This window comes from Camellia sinensis, chromosome 4 (assembly GCF_055761805.1).
Source record: "Camellia sinensis isolate YWXY chromosome 4, ASM5576180v1, whole genome shotgun sequence".
In the NCBI taxonomy this organism is placed as follows: Eukaryota; Viridiplantae; Streptophyta; class Magnoliopsida; order Ericales; family Theaceae; genus Camellia; species Camellia sinensis.
The window spans coordinates 20615457-20634025 of record NC_138964.1 but is presented as its reverse complement, the minus strand read 5'-3'; the positions used below and the strand labels follow the sequence as shown (position 1 = coordinate 20634025).

The window sequence follows — 18569 nt, the reverse complement described above, 5'->3', positions numbered from 1 at the left end:
GGTGGTAGTAGATCTCATAGTATTTCCCGGTTTTAGGATCGATGCAGTGGAACTAGCAGCTATCTTCCCACTGTTCTGATTACAATCTCGGGTCATATGCCCTTGTTTCCCACATTTAAAACAGGCTCCTGACACAGTAACAAACCCCACGGTGCCTTTTACTACAAATTTTGCACATAGGAGATGTATCTCAAGAAGAATTTGAAGTATTCAATGAACCCATGTTTTGCTTTTTCGAAAATTTCTTCTTTGAAAAGAAGCCTTGCCTTTTGTTGCCCTTCCAGTCAGTTGTTGACTTAGTCTGTCTAGCTATGTTAGCTTCTGATATTATGGCCCGGTCTAGCACCCCAATATAGGTTTCCAGCTTCAAGACATTCACCCTTTCTAAAATGTCGCTTCGAAGCCCACCTTCAAAATGCCTCACCTTTTTATAATCAGTGTCAATCACATGTGGTGCAAACCTGGCCAATTCAGTGAATTTGGCCTCATACTCGGCTACAGTCATATTGTCTTGCCTAAGTTCCATGAACTCTGATACTTTCCTATCCCGTACACATTACGGGAAGTACTTATCATAGAAAATCTCCAAAAATTTCGTCCAATCAACATCTTTATGATTTTCACGCATTAACATCCACCATCTTCTTGCTTCGTCTTCTAGCATAAAAGTGGCTAGAATCACCTTCTGTGTCTCCGAACAAGGGAATACTTCAAACAGTTTTTCAATGCCGAGAACCCATGCTTCGGCTTTCAACGGATCTAGTCCCCCATGGAACTGAGATGGTTTCATTTTCTTGAACTCTTAGGTGAGAGCTATGATTCGGTCATCATTCTGATTATCTGGCACGGGTGGTGCCGGAGGTGGAGGTGGAGGATGTGGCTGCTGCCACTGTTGTTGCCACTTTTGTTGTTTCCTCAATGTCTCTGCCATTTCCTGAATCAGTCTTTCCAGTCTATCCATTCTGGTAGTAGAAGACTCATCTATCTTCTCACCTCTTGTTCTCACCATCTGATTAAACTTGCATTATACATCATACAAAAGATTCAAAAGTATGCCTATACTAAAGAGCATACATATTCAAATAATTTACAATGCAACTAAATCACAAACTCGTAACACATTAAAGCATTTAAGCGTATTCTAGATGCTTTCAAATTCATACTTATCACATGAATGCATCCTAGATCTTTTCTAGACGCTTATTGCTCGTTTGGACAAGTGTGTGAGTTATTAACTCGTGGTCTGATACCACTCTGTCATGACTCGAACCCGCCCCTATGGGTTTAGAAAATAACTGGCTAGTAATCAAGGGATTACCGATGGCCTCAAACCAAACCAAACATAACTCATCAGAGTAGAGGGGCCAAACAAAAGCAAATTTTAAAACTTTGTCCATAGAGCTGTGCTTACATGGCACATCATAACAAACCATACATATACATGTCAATAACTCACATCAGAAAATGTACTGACACAAAGCTCTGTACATACAGGATCATTCAAGTCTAAGTCAGCCAATCAAAAACTATATACAAACGTATCTAAAGTCCTCGCTAACATGACAAAATAAAATAAGATGGCAAAAGGGTGAAGATGAGTCTCGTGAGTGAGACGTAAGGGCTAACTCTTCAAACTTCGGTTGTTCCACACAAACTTCACTGAGGCTGGGTTTGGACCTCTCTTGGCTCACCTACAAATACATGAATATGCATGAGGGAAAGCCCAGTGAATAATATCAAATAAAGAAGCTACACAAACGGTATTTAGAACAACGTGCTTCAAACGGCCTTGGGCCCAATTCATTTTCTATCTAGTATATATATATAAATACAGGTCAAGTGACTGTGGTTCCAAACACATCATACGGCCTCGGGCCAAATTCGTGTCATACGGCCTCTGGCTCATTCGTTCATTCATGTCAAACTGGCCTTCGGCCAATTCATTTTTTCATCTCAAATTGGCCTTTGGCCCAATTATTCTTTCATGTCAAACTGGCCTTTGGCCCAATTATTCTTTCATTCAGATCATACTGGCCTCTGGCACATTCATTCCATCATTCAGATCATACTGGCCTCTGGCCCATTCATTCTATCATTCAGATCATACTGGCCTCTGGCCCATTCATTCCATCATTTGGCATAGCAAACATTTGTCCACCATTCAGATAAACAGACTTATAAGACTTACATAGAAGTAAGCAATAGGACAAATAACATACTTCAAATATCTTTATTAAGATATTACTCACATTGATCGGCCGGATGATTTGCCCTGGAGCTCGACCCTACACATTCCATGAAAACAATGGGTCGCAAACAGTTCAATCCGTTCTTAATTCACATATATTCCTCTTTAGGCTTCTTTCTTATCCTTTTAACTCATTTACAATGCTCAATGCATAAGAGTGCTTAGAAGTGAAAGAGAATGGAAAACGAAACACAGAACCTAATTACAAAATTTCAGAAACAAGGGTCCCCCTCGAGCGTGGACTTCCTCGCTCGAGCGGACCCATGAGGTCTGCAAAAGTACTAGATACATCAAATTTACGCTCGAGCGTGAAGTCGGGCGCTCAAGCTGAAAATCTCACTACATGGCTCCCCACTCGAGTGTGAACTTCCCCGCTCGAGCGGACACCATGTCTGCAAAATATGCTGGGAGTTCGTATTTCCCGCTCGAGCGGCAGTTCCCCCGCTCGAGCGAACATCAAAATTTCTGGGTTTTCCAGCAATGTTCTTGAGTTTAAATTCAACATTCAAATCAACATATCTTGCATTTTATGACCCAAACTTCACATATACTTGTAGTAACATGATCTAACACCTAATTCATTACATTATGAAGCTCAATTTCACAAATTAATCACATGCATGTCCCAATTTACACCAAACTTATACCCAACATAACAAACTCATGCATTCAAAATTTATACTCTTATGAATTGTACATGCATGTGAGATATAACCCTCATTCTCAACTTAAATGATGAAGAGGTGGTTAAAAACATGAACTTCAATCAGAGATTCAACATGGATCATGTATTTCAAGCTCAAACATGGAAATTCATGGCAATTTCCTACATGCATGCGTCTATTGGCTTCCAATTCAACAAAACCAACTCAAATTCATCATAACCAATTTAATTCATGCTCTTGATCAATATTCAACCTTGAATTCACAAAATTACAAGTTAACATCCATGAATTACTTACCTAGAGGCTTTAATCTTCTCAAATTCTAGTTGAACCTTGAGTTCAACCTTCCAATTTCCCAAACTTGAGCCCAAACACACAATTCTCTTCTTTCTCCATCTCTAGCCGGCCCTCTTTCTTTTCTCATCATCCAAATTGAATAAAAGAGAAATATTGAACTTATAATGGCCCATATATAGCCCCTCTAAATCACATTATTTTAATATAAAATAATTGAGCACTTAATTCATTAATTTAATCTATTTAATCTGATCCGAATCAATTTTCAATTAAGTTTCACCGTAGGCTCTAAAAATTACGCTAATCACAATGGCGTAACCAATTTCGGGTTTTGATAAGGCCTTCAATTTGAATTCCAAAGCAGATAATCAAACAGATATTCCTATGGTGAACAGATAGAAATTTAAAACCGCATATTTTCACATAATGGCACACAGAATCATATCAAACACATAATTACATTCATAATAAAGATCAATTAGCATAATACCAAACAGAGTTATCACAACTGCAGAGATGTCGTCAGTCCTAAGTAGCGAAGAGACACCACCATAATGATAATAGGTGTGATGATGGTCGCCAACTCATTCTTCACAGTCCTTTCTCCAAGGATTCATTTCTCAAGGGATTTTGGTCCAACTCATTAAGGAAAACTCAAATCAAGGCAAAAAATGGAGCTAATATCCAAGTACATTCTTTTAATATTCAAGTACATCCTTTTAATGTTTGTACCCTTTTTAGAAAAATAAAAAATTTGCCACATAGCATTTTCTCCAAATTATTTGTGTCACATGACAATGGAAGATGAAGGGACAAAGATTTTATGGGACCTACCTATGTCAAATGGCGGCTAAGCAAAGAGAATTTATTTTATTTAATTAATTAACTAAAGTAATTGGTTGATTAATTAATTAAATAAAATGATTTGATAAATAAGGCAAGCCTTAACCACTCCTAAGAATTAGGACGTTGTTGAGGCTTATCCCCTAATTAGATGCATTCTCTCATATTTTGGAGGCTTATTCCTTAATTTGAGGCCTTAACCCCTATTTTAGTGCCTTATCTTTTAGTTGGTTTGTTAAAAATATTGCTAATGATGAGGTTTACAAAGGATTTGAAGATCTTACATGTCGACAACAAGGCTACAAATGTGGAACAATTTTTTCCCAAGGTCAAGGCAAGTGAATTTTTTATGGACACATGGCAATTGGTGGAGATATGAAACATCAAAAATTGCTACAATTAAGGAATTATTTTTCCAAATAAAGCATGATTGTGTTTTTTAAATTTCTTAAGATGAGCTTGCACAACAAAAGAAGAGGCTTGAAGGATTAACCTAAGTAAGCCTCTCTTCCCTAAATCATGCAAAATAAATTCAAACTTGATTCTTGGGACACGTGGCGGCTTTCTAGAGCTTGGTGGATAAAGTCAAAGCTACAAGGATAGGCCTTAGCTGTTGCAAGTCAAAAATATTTCCTAGTCTTGGGGATTAAGTTGAGGATCAATGACGCATGTTCCCAAGAAGGGCTGCCATGTTCTTGGCAGTTGAGTAGAAATGGGGGCTTCCCCAACACTATATAAAGGGCTCTAAGTGCAACATTCAAGGGATCCCCGACCAAACATTCAACCAAGAGTCTTTCAATACATTTATCTTAACTTCATGACCTATTTATCTTAGTTTCATAGGCTAATTATCTTAACTTAGCTTCATAGCTTACTTATCATAGTTTCATAACTTAGTTCCTCTAGTTTCATAACTTAGTTATCTAAAATTATCAATTGTACTTCATTTTCAATCAATGCAAGTCACAATTTTAGTCTAATTATCTTTGGCACCTATAAATTTTTTGAAAGTCCTCTTCATTTGGGTAAGATCTAACCCAATGGCAGTTCCTCTTAGCCACACACAGTCATTTCTTTGTGTTAGAGGTTAGAAATGTTCAACAACTCCTACACCTTGAACTAGGTTTACAAATTCTAGCACGCCTGCATTTAATCAACAAGCTTTTTAGTGTTCACACCCGTAGGACTTCTTCAATGGCAACAGAAATTTCTAAGCAGTTCAAACAATCACATTGTGTGATCAGCACAGTTTGATCTCTTAATAAATAGGGTCAAATTGTATAATAAGTAGAATTAATTTCAATGATAAATAAAATCACAAAAATGATTTCATATTTTGATAAATTTATCTCATTAACCGATTTTATTCATTACTAATTAAAGTTGCATTTTTTTCCTTTAATGCTATTTTTTCCCTTTATCTAGATCTAACCGTTGGGAATAATTTTTGAATATGGTCCTAAAAAATTACTTCTTTATTATTTAAAATAATAATGTTACTATAACCATAGTAATGGCACTCACCCCTTGAAGACAAGCAAAGTGGGATTGATAAGTTTGAGAAAATAAAGGCTAGGAAAATTATGCAAGAGAGGTCACTAAGCTATTTTTTTCAATCAAAACTTCAATGACAACAGTTAGCATATGAAATTTGTGGAGAAACTTGGAAGGAGAGCCATGGCTTGTAATTCACTTCAATGACTTTCTGGGGTCAAGCGAGGCGGACTTGACTCCACAATCAGTCTCCGAGACCCTGACTTCATAAAAATGCCAAATGGAGTCCAGCGAGGTATACTTGACTCCACAGTCAGTCTATCATGACTTCATAAAAATGTCAAATGGGTCAAACTTTCAATTTACACCTTATTTGTCTATAGACTATTTTAATTAAAGACTTTTGTTAAACATGTTCTTTTAAGAGTATATATTAAAAAGTATTAAATGAAGTATAATTAATTCTATTTGTATAGAAAATAGAAAATGCTTTTAAAGTTGTTAGGACTAAAGAATTTTTTTTCATATATATATATAGAGAGAGAGAGAGACTAGAATACTCCTTTTGTATTTCCTTCAATTTCATCCCTTAATTTCCTTTCATTGATGGCAATCCCTTGGAGACCCACTAACGTCTCCCCTAACTTTGAAAATAATAATTGTAATTCTAGCCTCCCACCAAACTCAATTTTCTATCCTCACGATTGATCCCCACTAGCTCTCTCCTGCTCATTCTCCATCTTTTTCAAACCAAGCTCTTCGTTTCTTTGTTTTTGAGTTTTTGCTAAGTTTGACTTTATTGCTCAGCTCGATCTCAATGAAATCCTTAAGGATGATATCTTCTCTGCCACAAAAATCAATCTGTAATTTCTTGGCCAACTGCAAGGTTTCTTCTGCTTCAGCTCTAAGAGATAGTGTTTCTCTTCTTCACACTACAAGAATTCTAACATTTTGCGACCACTTTTGCCGACCAAAAAAATTTTGGTCGCAAAAAAATTACATTTGGCGACCAAATATTAATTAGTCGCGAATGATCATTGTTTTTGGCGACCGAATATTATTGGTCGCAGAAGGTTATATTTTGGCGACTAAAAAATGAGTTGGTCGCAGAAAGTGGTATACTTTTGCCGACCAACTACAAATTTGGTCGCGGAAGGTCACATATTTTTTGGCGACCAAAAATTTGGTCGCCAAAAACTTATTTTCAACAACCAAAAAAAATTAGTCGCCAAATTTGTACTTTTAGCGACTAATATTTTAGTCGCCGTTAATTGAGATTTGGCGACTAAAAAAGTTTGTCGGCGAAGGTACCTTTTCTGCAACTAATATGGTCTTTTGGTCGCCAAAAATTTGGGAGGGAAATTTGATTTTTAGTAGGGCAGGAATTGAAATTTTTTTGCGACAAATAAATTTGGTCGCCAATTTTAAAACGACGTCGTTTAATACCATGAAAGCAGAAAAAAAAATTAAATAAAAAAAAGCCCTAATCTCCTTGACTCTATCTCGCTCTTTGTGTCTCGGTCCGCCCACTCCCTCTCTATGTTCTTTCTCTCAATCGGTGCCCACTCTCTCTGGCTCACTGAAGTCCCTCACCACCGTTGCTCACATCCGTCGCACATCGCCACCGCCGCAAATCGCCATCGCCCTCTGTCTTTCTCTTAGGGTGTTACATGGACAACAAGTTCTATGTGATTGGTGGGCGAAACGAAGATGGCGAACTCACCTGTGGAGAATTTTTTGATGAAGCTATGAACAGGTGGAACTTGATCCCTGACATGGAACTCTCTCTCTACAAATGACCACAAAACACGCTTGAAAAAAATTCTGTCAAAAAAGTAAAAACACCGTTCGATCAATGCCAAAACCAAAAGCTAAACACTATTGTGTCAATCTCTCAATCTCTCTCTCCCAGATTCCATTCCTTTCCGCGCCAGAGCTCCAATCGGTAAGTTCTTTAATCCCTCTCTTTTAATCATCCTTTCTCTCTCTGGATTAATCTTCCTCTCTTCCCAACTCTCCTCTCGAGTCGATTTCAATATGACACTATTTAGGAGGTTAGGGTTAGGGTTTGTAGTCACAGCACCGATCGCTTTTGGATTGGTGTATAACCACTGTTTTGATCTTAATTTGTTCAATTCATTTATGTTTTTGATCGTATAGATGGGGTTTTGTGGGGGATATCGCTAAAGATCTGCACAGCAGACAGCTAGCTGCGTACGGACGCGAGACTATGAGGCGGCTCTTCACCTCTAACGTCCTTGTCTCTGGGATGCAAGGCCTCGGTGTCGAAATTGGTACGACTTTTGAACATTGCTAGTTGTTAATTTTGTGTAATTTTAGTGATTAACACAATAGGATGGATTGTGTGATTTTGAACCTAGAGTAGTTTTTGACATCTAATTACGGAGTTGCATATTCTTAACTTATGCATCAGATTTGTTACATTTTTATTCAGATCATTCTTCATTTAGAGAATGGTCTAAATAAAACTTTTGAGATCACTAAATTTTCCGTTGTCGAATGGAAGTGTGTCATGTTTCAAAACGTGTATACTAATATATAATTTGCTAGGGTATTAGTATTTTCTGGGAACACAAATTTAGACCCTATGCCCATTCACCCTACTGATTCGTATTTATTTGTTTGTTAATCTAACAGCTTATGTTATTTGATTTTTGGTTTCTTTCCAAAAAGGAATCTATATATATTTTTTTTGTTTTTTGTGTGGTTATGTTGAACTCTCATATTAGAATTAAGTGTGTGATTTTCTACAATTCAACATTTTCCTCTATATATGCATCAAACTGTTAATATTTTTCCAACTTGTGTCAGGAATTCGACTAAGATATTAGTAATAATAAGAACAAACAGTTATGAAAAAACAATTTTAATAGAGTTGTGTTCCTTATTTATTTAAATTATGGGTTTTTTTATATTAAAAAAAAATGGGCACCAGCAATGGGCATGAGATCGTGCACCTTGCGCGGCCATCTCAAGAGTATATATTAGTTACTGAAGTGTGCCAATTTGATTGACAAACTTAGTTCTGGGTTTGATTCTAAAGGTAAAGATTTTGGTTATCTGATTTAGAATTTCTCTTAACTCTTGAGCTTCACCGTTGATGCTCACAACTGATGAACCACATGCTTAATTAAATGTTGTATATAAATACCATAAAATATTATTTTATGTTTAGTTGTAAATACCACATGCTTAGTTATGTGCTCTGTAGCACCGTATCAAATTTTGAAATTAGTTCCTCTAGTACTTGCAATACATGTTGGTTGTACAAATACTTGAAATGTTATGAGAATATAGCTGTTGGCATTTTTTGCTGTGGGCTTTTATGCAAGATCAACACAGTTTTAGTTTTCCCATCACATATTTGAAATGCAAGTTCTATTTTTTGTTTTGCTTGGGTGGTTCTCTTGGATGGCATTACAATGCGTGGTTGTGCAGGAATTTCAGTCCATGGGCATTTCATGTCGCAACTGATAAAACTGTATATATTGTTTCAGTGAAGGAATAATGCATGTAATTTCATAACCCAAAAAGTGCTCACACTTGTTTCTAATGATCTCTCATCTTTAAACTGTCCTTTTCCTTCTTTATTTTTATTTTTTAAAGATGGGGAGCTTTAAGAAATCTTTAAGTCAATTTCAGAGAGAGGAAATAAAATATGCATGAGATCCCTAAATCATAGGATTACCATCACCTGCATTAAGGTTTAAACATTTAATTTTATCTAGGTGGAGATGGGAGGTTGATGGGGTTATGCTTAAAGGAGCTTAAGTTTCCTTTTTAAACTAACCATTGCCCTTAAAGCTTCTTCTAAAAGTACAAACTTGCAGAATTTGCTGCATCATTCATTTTGAAGTGTGGTTCAGAAAGCCCAAGAGATCATAAAGTTTGTTCACATTTGTATAGTTGAAGGAATAGCCCATAGGCGTGATAGCGTAGCAATGGCTTTCTCCTAAAATTGTTTTGAGGGTTATGGATCTTGATGTCATTGGTTAATGGATGATTTTTAAAGTCCTGAAAGTGTGAAAGAGACCTTAAAAATTTGTTTGAAATTTTTGGACGAGAAGGGAAAGAAAACATCTATTAGTATTTTTGATTGACTACCATAATTTTTCGAAAAGGCTTCATTATATGAGTATTTCTATAACCATATTTCAACAAAAGAAGATGGATGAATAAGGACTTGGAATTTTTGATGGACTACGATAAGTTTTCTATCTGAAAAACTGATCTAGAAGAAGTAATATTTTTCTAATTTCTTTGAATTGGATAATAAAGCTTAGAACTGTCTGTGTTTGACCATGCTTATATTTGGCTTGATTCTTCTAGTATTCAGATTTTGATATGAAGAACTCTGATAGATGGTCTGGTGGAGGTGGTGGAGAGGAAGCAACACAGGATAATAAAAAAAAAAGGAGTCTAGGGCCAAAAAAACATGTACTTTTTGCCCATTGATGCATTTTGATGCAAGTTTTTTTAAAAAAATTAGTGAGAATGGAGATATAATTCATTATACAAGATATAGTTTTACAAAGAAATTTGCAATAGAAATTATCCCTTTTAGTATCTGTCCTGTTTAAGTATTGATTAGATTCATGACTTGATTTTTCTGCTCTAGGTGACTTGTACTTTTGATCATTTTGTTAGGTAAATAAAAGATAGCCCTTAAAAGGCCATGTCTAACATAGCATATCATAGCACACATCATTGCTTGGCGTGTTGGGAGTCTTTCAAACCAGACCTTTCTTTGCTGCATTTTCTCATACAATTTGCGCGCAAAACACTCCCCAACGCAATGCATAAAATCCATTACAAACTTAGAAAAAAAGCTTCAAACTCATATATTTATATATGACTAATAAATGTATAGAGGCTTTGGATTTGGATCATTCAAGCTCTTGTTTTGAAAGACAAATTTTTTCACGATGCCTATTATGTCAAATTCTTCAGGGTCTTACAAACTACTGAGTTTGGTTACAGTGCTTTATCGTTATCGGCTTTTCACTCCCAATCTGTCTCAGCCTCAGCAGCAACACCAACTTCGCCACCGTGATGCCTGGTTGTCGAAATTCAGTTATGGGTATCGTTCTATGCATCATGGTTCGAGGCCAATGATCACTGCCACCGATAGTCAAATCAGCAGCACACCGGCTAACACTGATATGTGATTATTTTTTCTACCCTTCTTCTCTCAATAATATCACCCGGTCTGAAAAAAGCTATTCAAATATGATGAAATCATATAGCTAATATTATCGGATCAATATAATTTTTTCATAGATCATCTATGTAGGAATTTACGAAATAAACTACTTAAATTATTGAGTTGAATCCGTGAAGGAGCCTATAAATCCAACTAGACCTGCACTCGAGGGTGTAGTTGAATTGGTAAGACGTGGAGGTTATAACCTCTAGTTCACTAATTCAACTCTTGGCGAAGCGAATGCTCTTGCTTTTCGTCTAGTGATTAAAAGTGGTGCATTGCATCTCATTATCTTCAGATTTGAATGTCTAATATATCTTGAATTGGATCATGTCCTGGATTAGAAGGACCAAAAAAAAAACAAAAAAACTCCATGTAAATGGAGATCAGCCAGTTCCTTAGTTATATATATGCCAAATTGTAAAGTAGTTAGTTATTTTTGTTTTTTGCATTTCAGGGTAACAAAGCATGAAAACAACAATGTTCAACCATCAGTGCCACCTCCTCCTAGTAAACCCAGCTTCCCAACCTGGTATGTGCTCAACTGTTTAAAATGACAACAAGAAGATTCATTTAAGGTGTGACCTTCACAACAGGAACTTTAAATATGTACTATAAATTTGAAATTCTTTACAATCTTTTAGGCTGCTTTCTAGTACCATAGACTATCTCAACTGACAATTCTAAAGAAGCACAAGTGATTTTATGATAGTCTATAGTAAGGTTTTGCAACAATGGAAAGGAAAAAACCAAAGCTCTGATGGCTTATATCTGAATTTTGAACAACTAGCTAGGGTTGGTAATATAATCAATAATATGATTGAAGGGACAAATTTGTTGAGTTCAGCAAATTATTGAGAGTGTGAATTAATCTGTCATTTTTTGAAATCTCTCTTTTGATTCAAAATTATTCCTGCCATGGAATTGTTGAAATAAATCAAAAAATAATTTTTTGTTCAAAAATGAAATGATCACTACTTTGTTATGTTCACATTAATTCATTTTCTATTTACTTTTAATTAAAGTAATGCATGAAAATGGAGCAGTTAATTGTTTTGGTCTTGTTTTGGTTTTCTTTTGTTTTCATCCAAAAAAAATTGTGAGGCCGAGGGGTTGGTTTGTATTTCTGTATCTGTAATTTCATATTTTTAATGAAATTTTTACTTTGCTGATCAAAAAAAAAAAAAAAGTCGAGTAATTTTTTATTATCGCGTGCAACAATGATATAAATGAATCTAACACGGACCAAATGAATAATGTTAAATCCATTTGTAATGTTGCCGTACACAATAGTAAATAATTTTCAACAATGTTCCCCTTCTTTCCATCCTTCAACTTGAACTATCCAAACGGTCAAACTTTGAATTATATGATAACTAAGCAAAGTAATATAATAATAATCTGAGAAGATTTAATTTTTTTAAATTTTAATTTTTTTTGGTATGCAGGGTAAAATGGCTTTTGGGTTCTATATTGACTTTAGTATTGCCTTTCTGGAAGCAAAAGTGGGAAAAGTTGCTATTGTTAGAAGGTATATATATTCACAATTCACACTAATCTGCATCTGTTATGCTTTTCTTGGAAGCAAGGGTTATATTATTGCCTTGGAAAATATATATAGATAGAATCAGACTTACAAACAAAATAAAGTCATTGGTATAATTGTGATATTGTTTTTTTGCAATTCACATTTGAGTCCGTTTGTTTTGATACAACATTCGTTTTTAAAATTGAATGATGTTGTCTTGGCATTTTCATAATTAATTAAATTAAAAGTCATCTTCATTTATTGCGTACATATTCTATGTTTTAAATTCTTGTATATATTTTGAAAAATGTTTGAGGGCCACAAATTTTGTGGCTCAAATGGCCCGAAACTGTCAAAGCGACATCATTTTGCGTCGTTTTGCACCCAAAATGACGTCGTTTTTGGTGTTTCGAGCCATTCGAGCCACAGAATTTATGGGCACCTAGCATTGCTGATATATTTTATGTTTAAAAAACATTACTCTTTAATATGCAACTGAGCAATCCCCCCTTGGTTTCTTAGAAAATTGAGGCTTGGGTTTCTTCTGCATGAGATGGTTGGAATATTCTTTTCTCAGTTGGCATATTCTTTTCTTGGCAAAGATTTGAAATGATTTGATCAGAAATATAGGAACTTTAAAAATTGTCTACAATTTTTTTTGAAAAGGGATGTGCTTTCCAGATTTAAATTTGGGTAAATTAGATTATTGGTCCACTTTATAGTTTGAGTGGAAGTTTCACTTTGATACTCTTAGTTTTCAGTTGGAATAATTTGAATCTTACATTTTTAATTTTATTACAATGTGATTCCTTTATCATGTGTCATTAACATTTTGAATAAAAAAAAAATACATAAAAAACTAAAGGAACTAAAGTGAAATTAAAAAATTAAAAAAACAAACTGCAGGGACCACTGGTATAATTTATCCATTATGTCGGTGTTTCCTAGTTATTTTTTTTAATTTCATGTTGGTCCCTCTTTTTTTGCACGTGATTTTTATTTGTTTAAAATTCTAACGATAGGTTACAGAAGGACCACATAGCAATAAAATAAAAAAATGTAAATTTAAAATTAAAATTAAAATTATGAGAATTAAAATGAGAATTAGTCTTATAAAAACCTTAATCTTGTTAGTCAATTGTAAATATAGGTGTTGTAGGAGAGGTGGAAGCAGTTGTTGAAGAAGTTGAAATTGTGGCAGAGGTAGTGGAAAAGGTCGCCACCACGGCGGAGAAGGTGTCGGCGGACATGGCGGAGAAGCTTCCAGATAATGAAATATTGAAAGGAGCAGCTCTCTTTGTAGAAAAGGTATCCACTGCCACTGCCAAGGATGCTAAAATGACCAAAAATTTTATTCACAAGGTTTGCACTATTAAAACTTTTTTTTTTATATTAGATAAATTATACTTTTCACTTATATATTTTGACCTAAATTTAATCACGTTAGTCTCTATAGTTTCAATTTAAATAATTTAATCTTTACAATTTATGTCCAATTTCAATTTAATTCTTCCATTCAAATAATAGTCAATTTTTTTATCTGGACACCTCATTCAAATAATAGTCAAAAGAAGTTAACTGCTTGCATTAGAGAGAAGTTAAATCTCCAAGAGGAGCTTTCTCAAGTCCTTCCCGTAACATTGATGGGAAGGGCTGGGGATGGTTTGCAATAAAACAAACTTCACATGACACAACTCCAGTTTCTAGCACTAGGACAAAATTTTACATTCCTTAATGAGCTAAGATTAGCTCTAATATCACCCATTTCTATCTTCTTGACTCCTTTCCCTTCCAAACATGATACATAGTACCAGCAAGGGTCAACCTGTAAACATAATCTGTAATAGCCTTACCTCCACACTCTTCAGCAAAAGTCAGGCATTCTTCTACCAGGAAGAATTCTCCTCAAAAGAACAGTCCAAGTATATGCTGAAAAATATTAACAAAAAAATAAATGATCGTGATCAAACCCATTGCACAATACACACTTGTTTTCTGAAACAATCCCCCACTTAAACATTCTATCCATTGTAGCCAGTCCTCACTGAACAGCAACCCATTACACAAAGCTCCACTTAGGAACATTTTGAGGCAACCATGCCAATTTATGTCAAGGGACGATAGGGTATAGTGTTTGAATTTCTTGCCAAGCTATTCACCATTACTAGAGGGTAGCCAAAACACGGAGTCAGGCCTATTAGGATTCAATACAAAGCTAGCAGGGTATTAGCTTCAATCTCAGAACAGCAACCAATTGCACAAAGCTCCACTTAGCAACATTTTGAGGAAACCATGCCAATTTATGTCAAGGGACGATAGGGAATACCATTTGAATTGCTTGCCAAGCTGAAGCCATAGTATATTCACCATTACTAGAGGGTAGCCAAAACACTGAGTCAGGCCTATTAGGATTCGATACGAAGCTAGCGGGGGTATTAGCTTTAATCTCAGTAATAACCACTCTTCTACCTCTAGGCCACTTCCAATTCCCAAAATTAATGATAAGAGGAAACTCTGCTATTCACAGCCATGCCCATATGAAAAGCAACCCTTTCCCCATATTTCTTATTCAAAGGACCCAAGGGATGCCAATTATCAAATCGCGGAAATGTAACAGTCCCATCACCAATGATATGCTTGATCAAAGGCTGCCCCACAGCTCTTAGTTCAAAAAACTTCCTGACAGTCCAAGATGCCTCAGTAGGAAGACACTTACCCTTAATTACACAAGTATGGACCCACTTAACCCACAAAGAATCAGCTTTCTTACTTAAAGCCCACAAAGGTTGTCTTAGCATAGTGGCCTTATTCCACTCTCTCAAATTTCTGAATCCCAAGCCCTCTTCAGCCTTTGGTGCACAAATATGCATCCACTTCACTTTTGCACTATAGTACCTAAACTCACTCCCTGTCCACAAATATGCATCCACTAGAGAGAAGTTTGTTTTATCTCTATTATTATTTTTAAGGAAAACTCGTCAGATGTATTCATTCATATCATATCTGGTAGGTAGGGTAGCAGAATGGATGAATATGCTTTCCCTTGATGTCTTGGGAAAGAGAACGGAAAGGAGGCACAAATGTTATGCCACCTTATTTATGTGAACTGCAAATTTATATTTTTTTTTGGTACACGTTAATCTTTTGTGTGTGATTACTTAGATTAGGGGCCTTGATCATCAGTGCTGATTGAATGTCTGCTCAAGCTGCTCATCTACAACCCAAAGTTTAATCTAAAGCTAAGACCATCAGAATCATTCATGTTTTAATTAATCTGTGGTATTATTCGTTAAAATAAACTTTACCAACTTTATTAAAAAATCATATATAAAAGTGAACTGAATCAATGGAGCTTTGATAGTTAACTATGCCTGTATTTGTTATGGTTGTTAGCTTATTAATCATCGTGTACTGAAATTTGCAGGTACAACAATAGGTACAGTTTTATTATGCCAGGTAGTTGTCTCAATACGATGTACATGTTTATAGGATTTAATTGATTTTTGCAAAGATACGGGTTTGCAATCCAGTGTTGCTGCCACTATCATGCTTCTCTGATAAATTTTCCAATTCTATTTCTTTATTAGGTGCCTTACATCACTACTGCTTTGATGGATGCGAAGCGTGGCACGGAAGGGCGCAAGGATTTTTTGATTGGCTATCAAGGCAACTTAGTGGATTAAGCAATTTTCCTGATGCTGTAAATCTGAATTATGTATTGTTTCAATTTGTTATGCTAGATGGATGTAACTTGTGAATGAAAACTTAGAATAGTTGTATTGTGTCGAATGTTAATGAATTATGTATTGTGTCGAATGTTAATGATTCAGTTAATTTGAAGGATGCTTTAAAATTATAGGTTTATTATGGATTGAATGAATTATTAGGAATTACAGGTGTATTGTTTTCCTGCTTTGGCGACCAATTTATTAGTCGCGACAAATAAATTATTTTTTTTCGCAAAAAATGACAATTGCCGACCAAGAGTTTTGGTCGCAAAAAATACATCTATTGCCGACCAAAACAATTCTTGGTCGTGGAAACTCACTTTTGCCGACCAAAAGTTTTGGTCGCGAAAAGTAACAAATGGCGACCAAAACCTTTTTTGGTCGTGGAATGTCACAATTGACGACCAAACTTTTTGGTCGCGGAATGTCACGATTGGCGACCAAAATTTTTTGGTCGCGAAATGTCACAATTGGCGACCAAAATTTTTGGTCGCGGAATGTCACAATTGGCGACCAAACTTTTTGGTCGTTGAATGTGATAATTGGCGACCAAACTTTTTGGTCGGGAAAATATCACTTTTCGCGACCAAAGTGTTTTGGCGACAAAATAAATTAGTCGCGGTAATTAAATATTTAGCGACCAAAAATTTAGTCGCGAAATCCAACTTTTGCCGACCAACTATAATTTTGGTCACGAATTACTTTTGCCGACCCTCAATTGGCAACCAAAGTAGCGACTAAAAATATTAGTCGCGGATAACTTTTGCCGACCAAAAATTGAAAGGCAAACAAAGCCTTCTTTTTCAATCAAAGACTAAAAATAAATGACAGCAACATCAAGCAATTCAAAGTTGGACTTGTAATTCACTTCAATGGCATCATAAAAATGCCAAATGGGATCAAAGTTAATTAACTCTCGATTATTAATAGGAAATTAAGAGCTGGACTTGACTCCACAGTCTTCATGCACTCCCCACCACCCTTCGAGATAAGGGCTTCCATACCACACACAATCAAAACAATATAATCCCAGTCATAGTTCTAAATCGCGGTATCGGGTAACGTAACGGTATCGATCGCGGAGTATCAGTATCGGGAGTATTGACCAGTACGTATCGGGTATCGGGCGTCGCGGCTGTGAAATTTCAAAAATTATTAGCAATCCCTCTAAAACTCAATTTTATGTATTTTTTGACTCTTTTAGCCTTAATTTATCACATTTTAATCAAAATTTTAATATGTAGAGGCACTTTTGACTCATTTTCAACTAAATGATATGTATTTATTTTAGTCTCAAGCTTTTAAAATATATAAATTAAAATATATATTATAAATATATATTAAAATATAAATATATCTCATTCCCATCCCATATTAAAATATATATTAAAATATAAATATATAAATTAAAATTTAAAATATATAACTTAAAATATATATTATAAATATATATTAAAATATATCTCATTCCCATCCCATACCATAATATAAATTTAAAAAAAAACCACAGAAAAAAGAAAAAAAAAAACAAATTATAAACAAACCAAACACAACTTACCAAGCAAAACCATCCCATACCATAATATAAATAAAAAAATAACCACAAAAAAAAAAAAAAAAAACATAATTATAAACAAACCAAACACCAAGCAAAACCATTTGAAGAAGTCTTCAGCCAAAACAAAAAACAGAGCATGAGAGAAAAACCTTCAACGATGCTTTTCCAGGTGATTTGCTTTCCTCAATTATTTTTCCAGATGCTTTACTCGTTTTCAGTTGAATCGGACTATATCGGAACTATATCGCTCACGTATCGGATTCAAGCCGATACGTGTCGGGAATCGGCCGCGACGGACGTGAAATTCATTCTCACCGATATACCAGTGAGTATCCGACTCGGCACTCCCATTTTCTGTTACGAACCGGCCGGTACGGCACGTATTGGCCGATATTTAGAACCTTGATCCCAGTCTTATGAAGCATGTGGACTAGCATTGTTAGAAATTACGAATTTAGATATAGAAAACTATTGAGAAAAAAATAGTGTAGCCCATATTCAATTAGGGCTGAGCAAGAAATCCGTGAAATCCGTAATTCGATCCAGTCCAGTCCAATCCAGTAGGTTTGGATTGGTTTTTTGAATCCGTGGTTCGGTTCCAGATTGAAAAATTAAAAATCCGTAGTTCACGGATTGGTTCCGGATTGAACCCCACGGTTCCGGATTGGAACCGATCCGAACCGTATATAAATAGTCTATATTTTTATTATACACCCTCCTGCATAGTATCTTCTCTTATTTTATATAAAACTTAAATCCAAACCTAAACTCACATAGTATCTTCTTTTATTATTTTTGTTTGCTAGTTTTAATATTAATTTGTAATGGTCTAAATACTTATGGTGGAACTAGTTTTCTTATAGTTGTTTAAATTCTAGAACAGTATGTCGTTATTATGAAAAGACATGTTGTTATTGTGAAACTAATATGGTGCTATAATTATATTTTTATGAAATTAAAGTGTTATATATATTTTTTTGTTAT

The 18569-nt window shown here is 35.1% G+C and overlaps 1 protein-coding gene across 2 annotated transcripts; it reads left to right on the top strand.

Moving 5' to 3' along the window:
* The first annotated feature begins 7103 nt into the window (after window positions 1-7103).
* Window positions 7104-16155, top strand: LOC114259723 (uncharacterized). 2 transcript variants are annotated; one of them, XM_082924400.1, is made up of 7 exons: window positions 7104-7492; window positions 7708-7841; window positions 10519-10732; window positions 11229-11303; window positions 12220-12302; window positions 13450-15755; window positions 15887-16155. In XM_082924400.1, exons 2-6 carry the CDS (start codon window positions 7778-7780, stop codon window positions 13764-13766), a joined length of 753 nt encoding a protein of 250 aa, XP_082780526.1. In that variant the 5' UTR covers window positions 7104-7492; window positions 7708-7777; the 3' UTR covers window positions 13767-15755; window positions 15887-16155. The 2 variants fall into 2 exon arrangements, with proteins under 2 accessions (XP_082780526.1, XP_082780527.1); XM_082924401.1 differs by having other exon boundaries at window positions 7107-7492; window positions 13459-15755.
* Window positions 16156-18569: the final 2414 nt, after the last annotated feature.

What these genes read in the sequence shown, in the direction of transcription:
- LOC114259723 (XM_082924400.1), top strand. Translation starts at nt 7,778, where the DNA reads ATGAGGCGGCTCTTCACCTCTAACGTCCTTGTCTCTGGGATGCAAGGC. An exon ending in ACACCGGCTAACACTGATAT is followed by an intron (nt 10,733 to 11,228) that starts GTGATTATTTTT and finishes TTTGCATTTCAG; the next exon opens with GGTAACAAAGCATGAAAACA. An exon ending in AAACCCAGCTTCCCAACCTG is followed by an intron (nt 11,304 to 12,219) that starts GTATGTGCTCAA and finishes TTTGGTATGCAG; the next exon opens with GGTAAAATGGCTTTTGGGTT.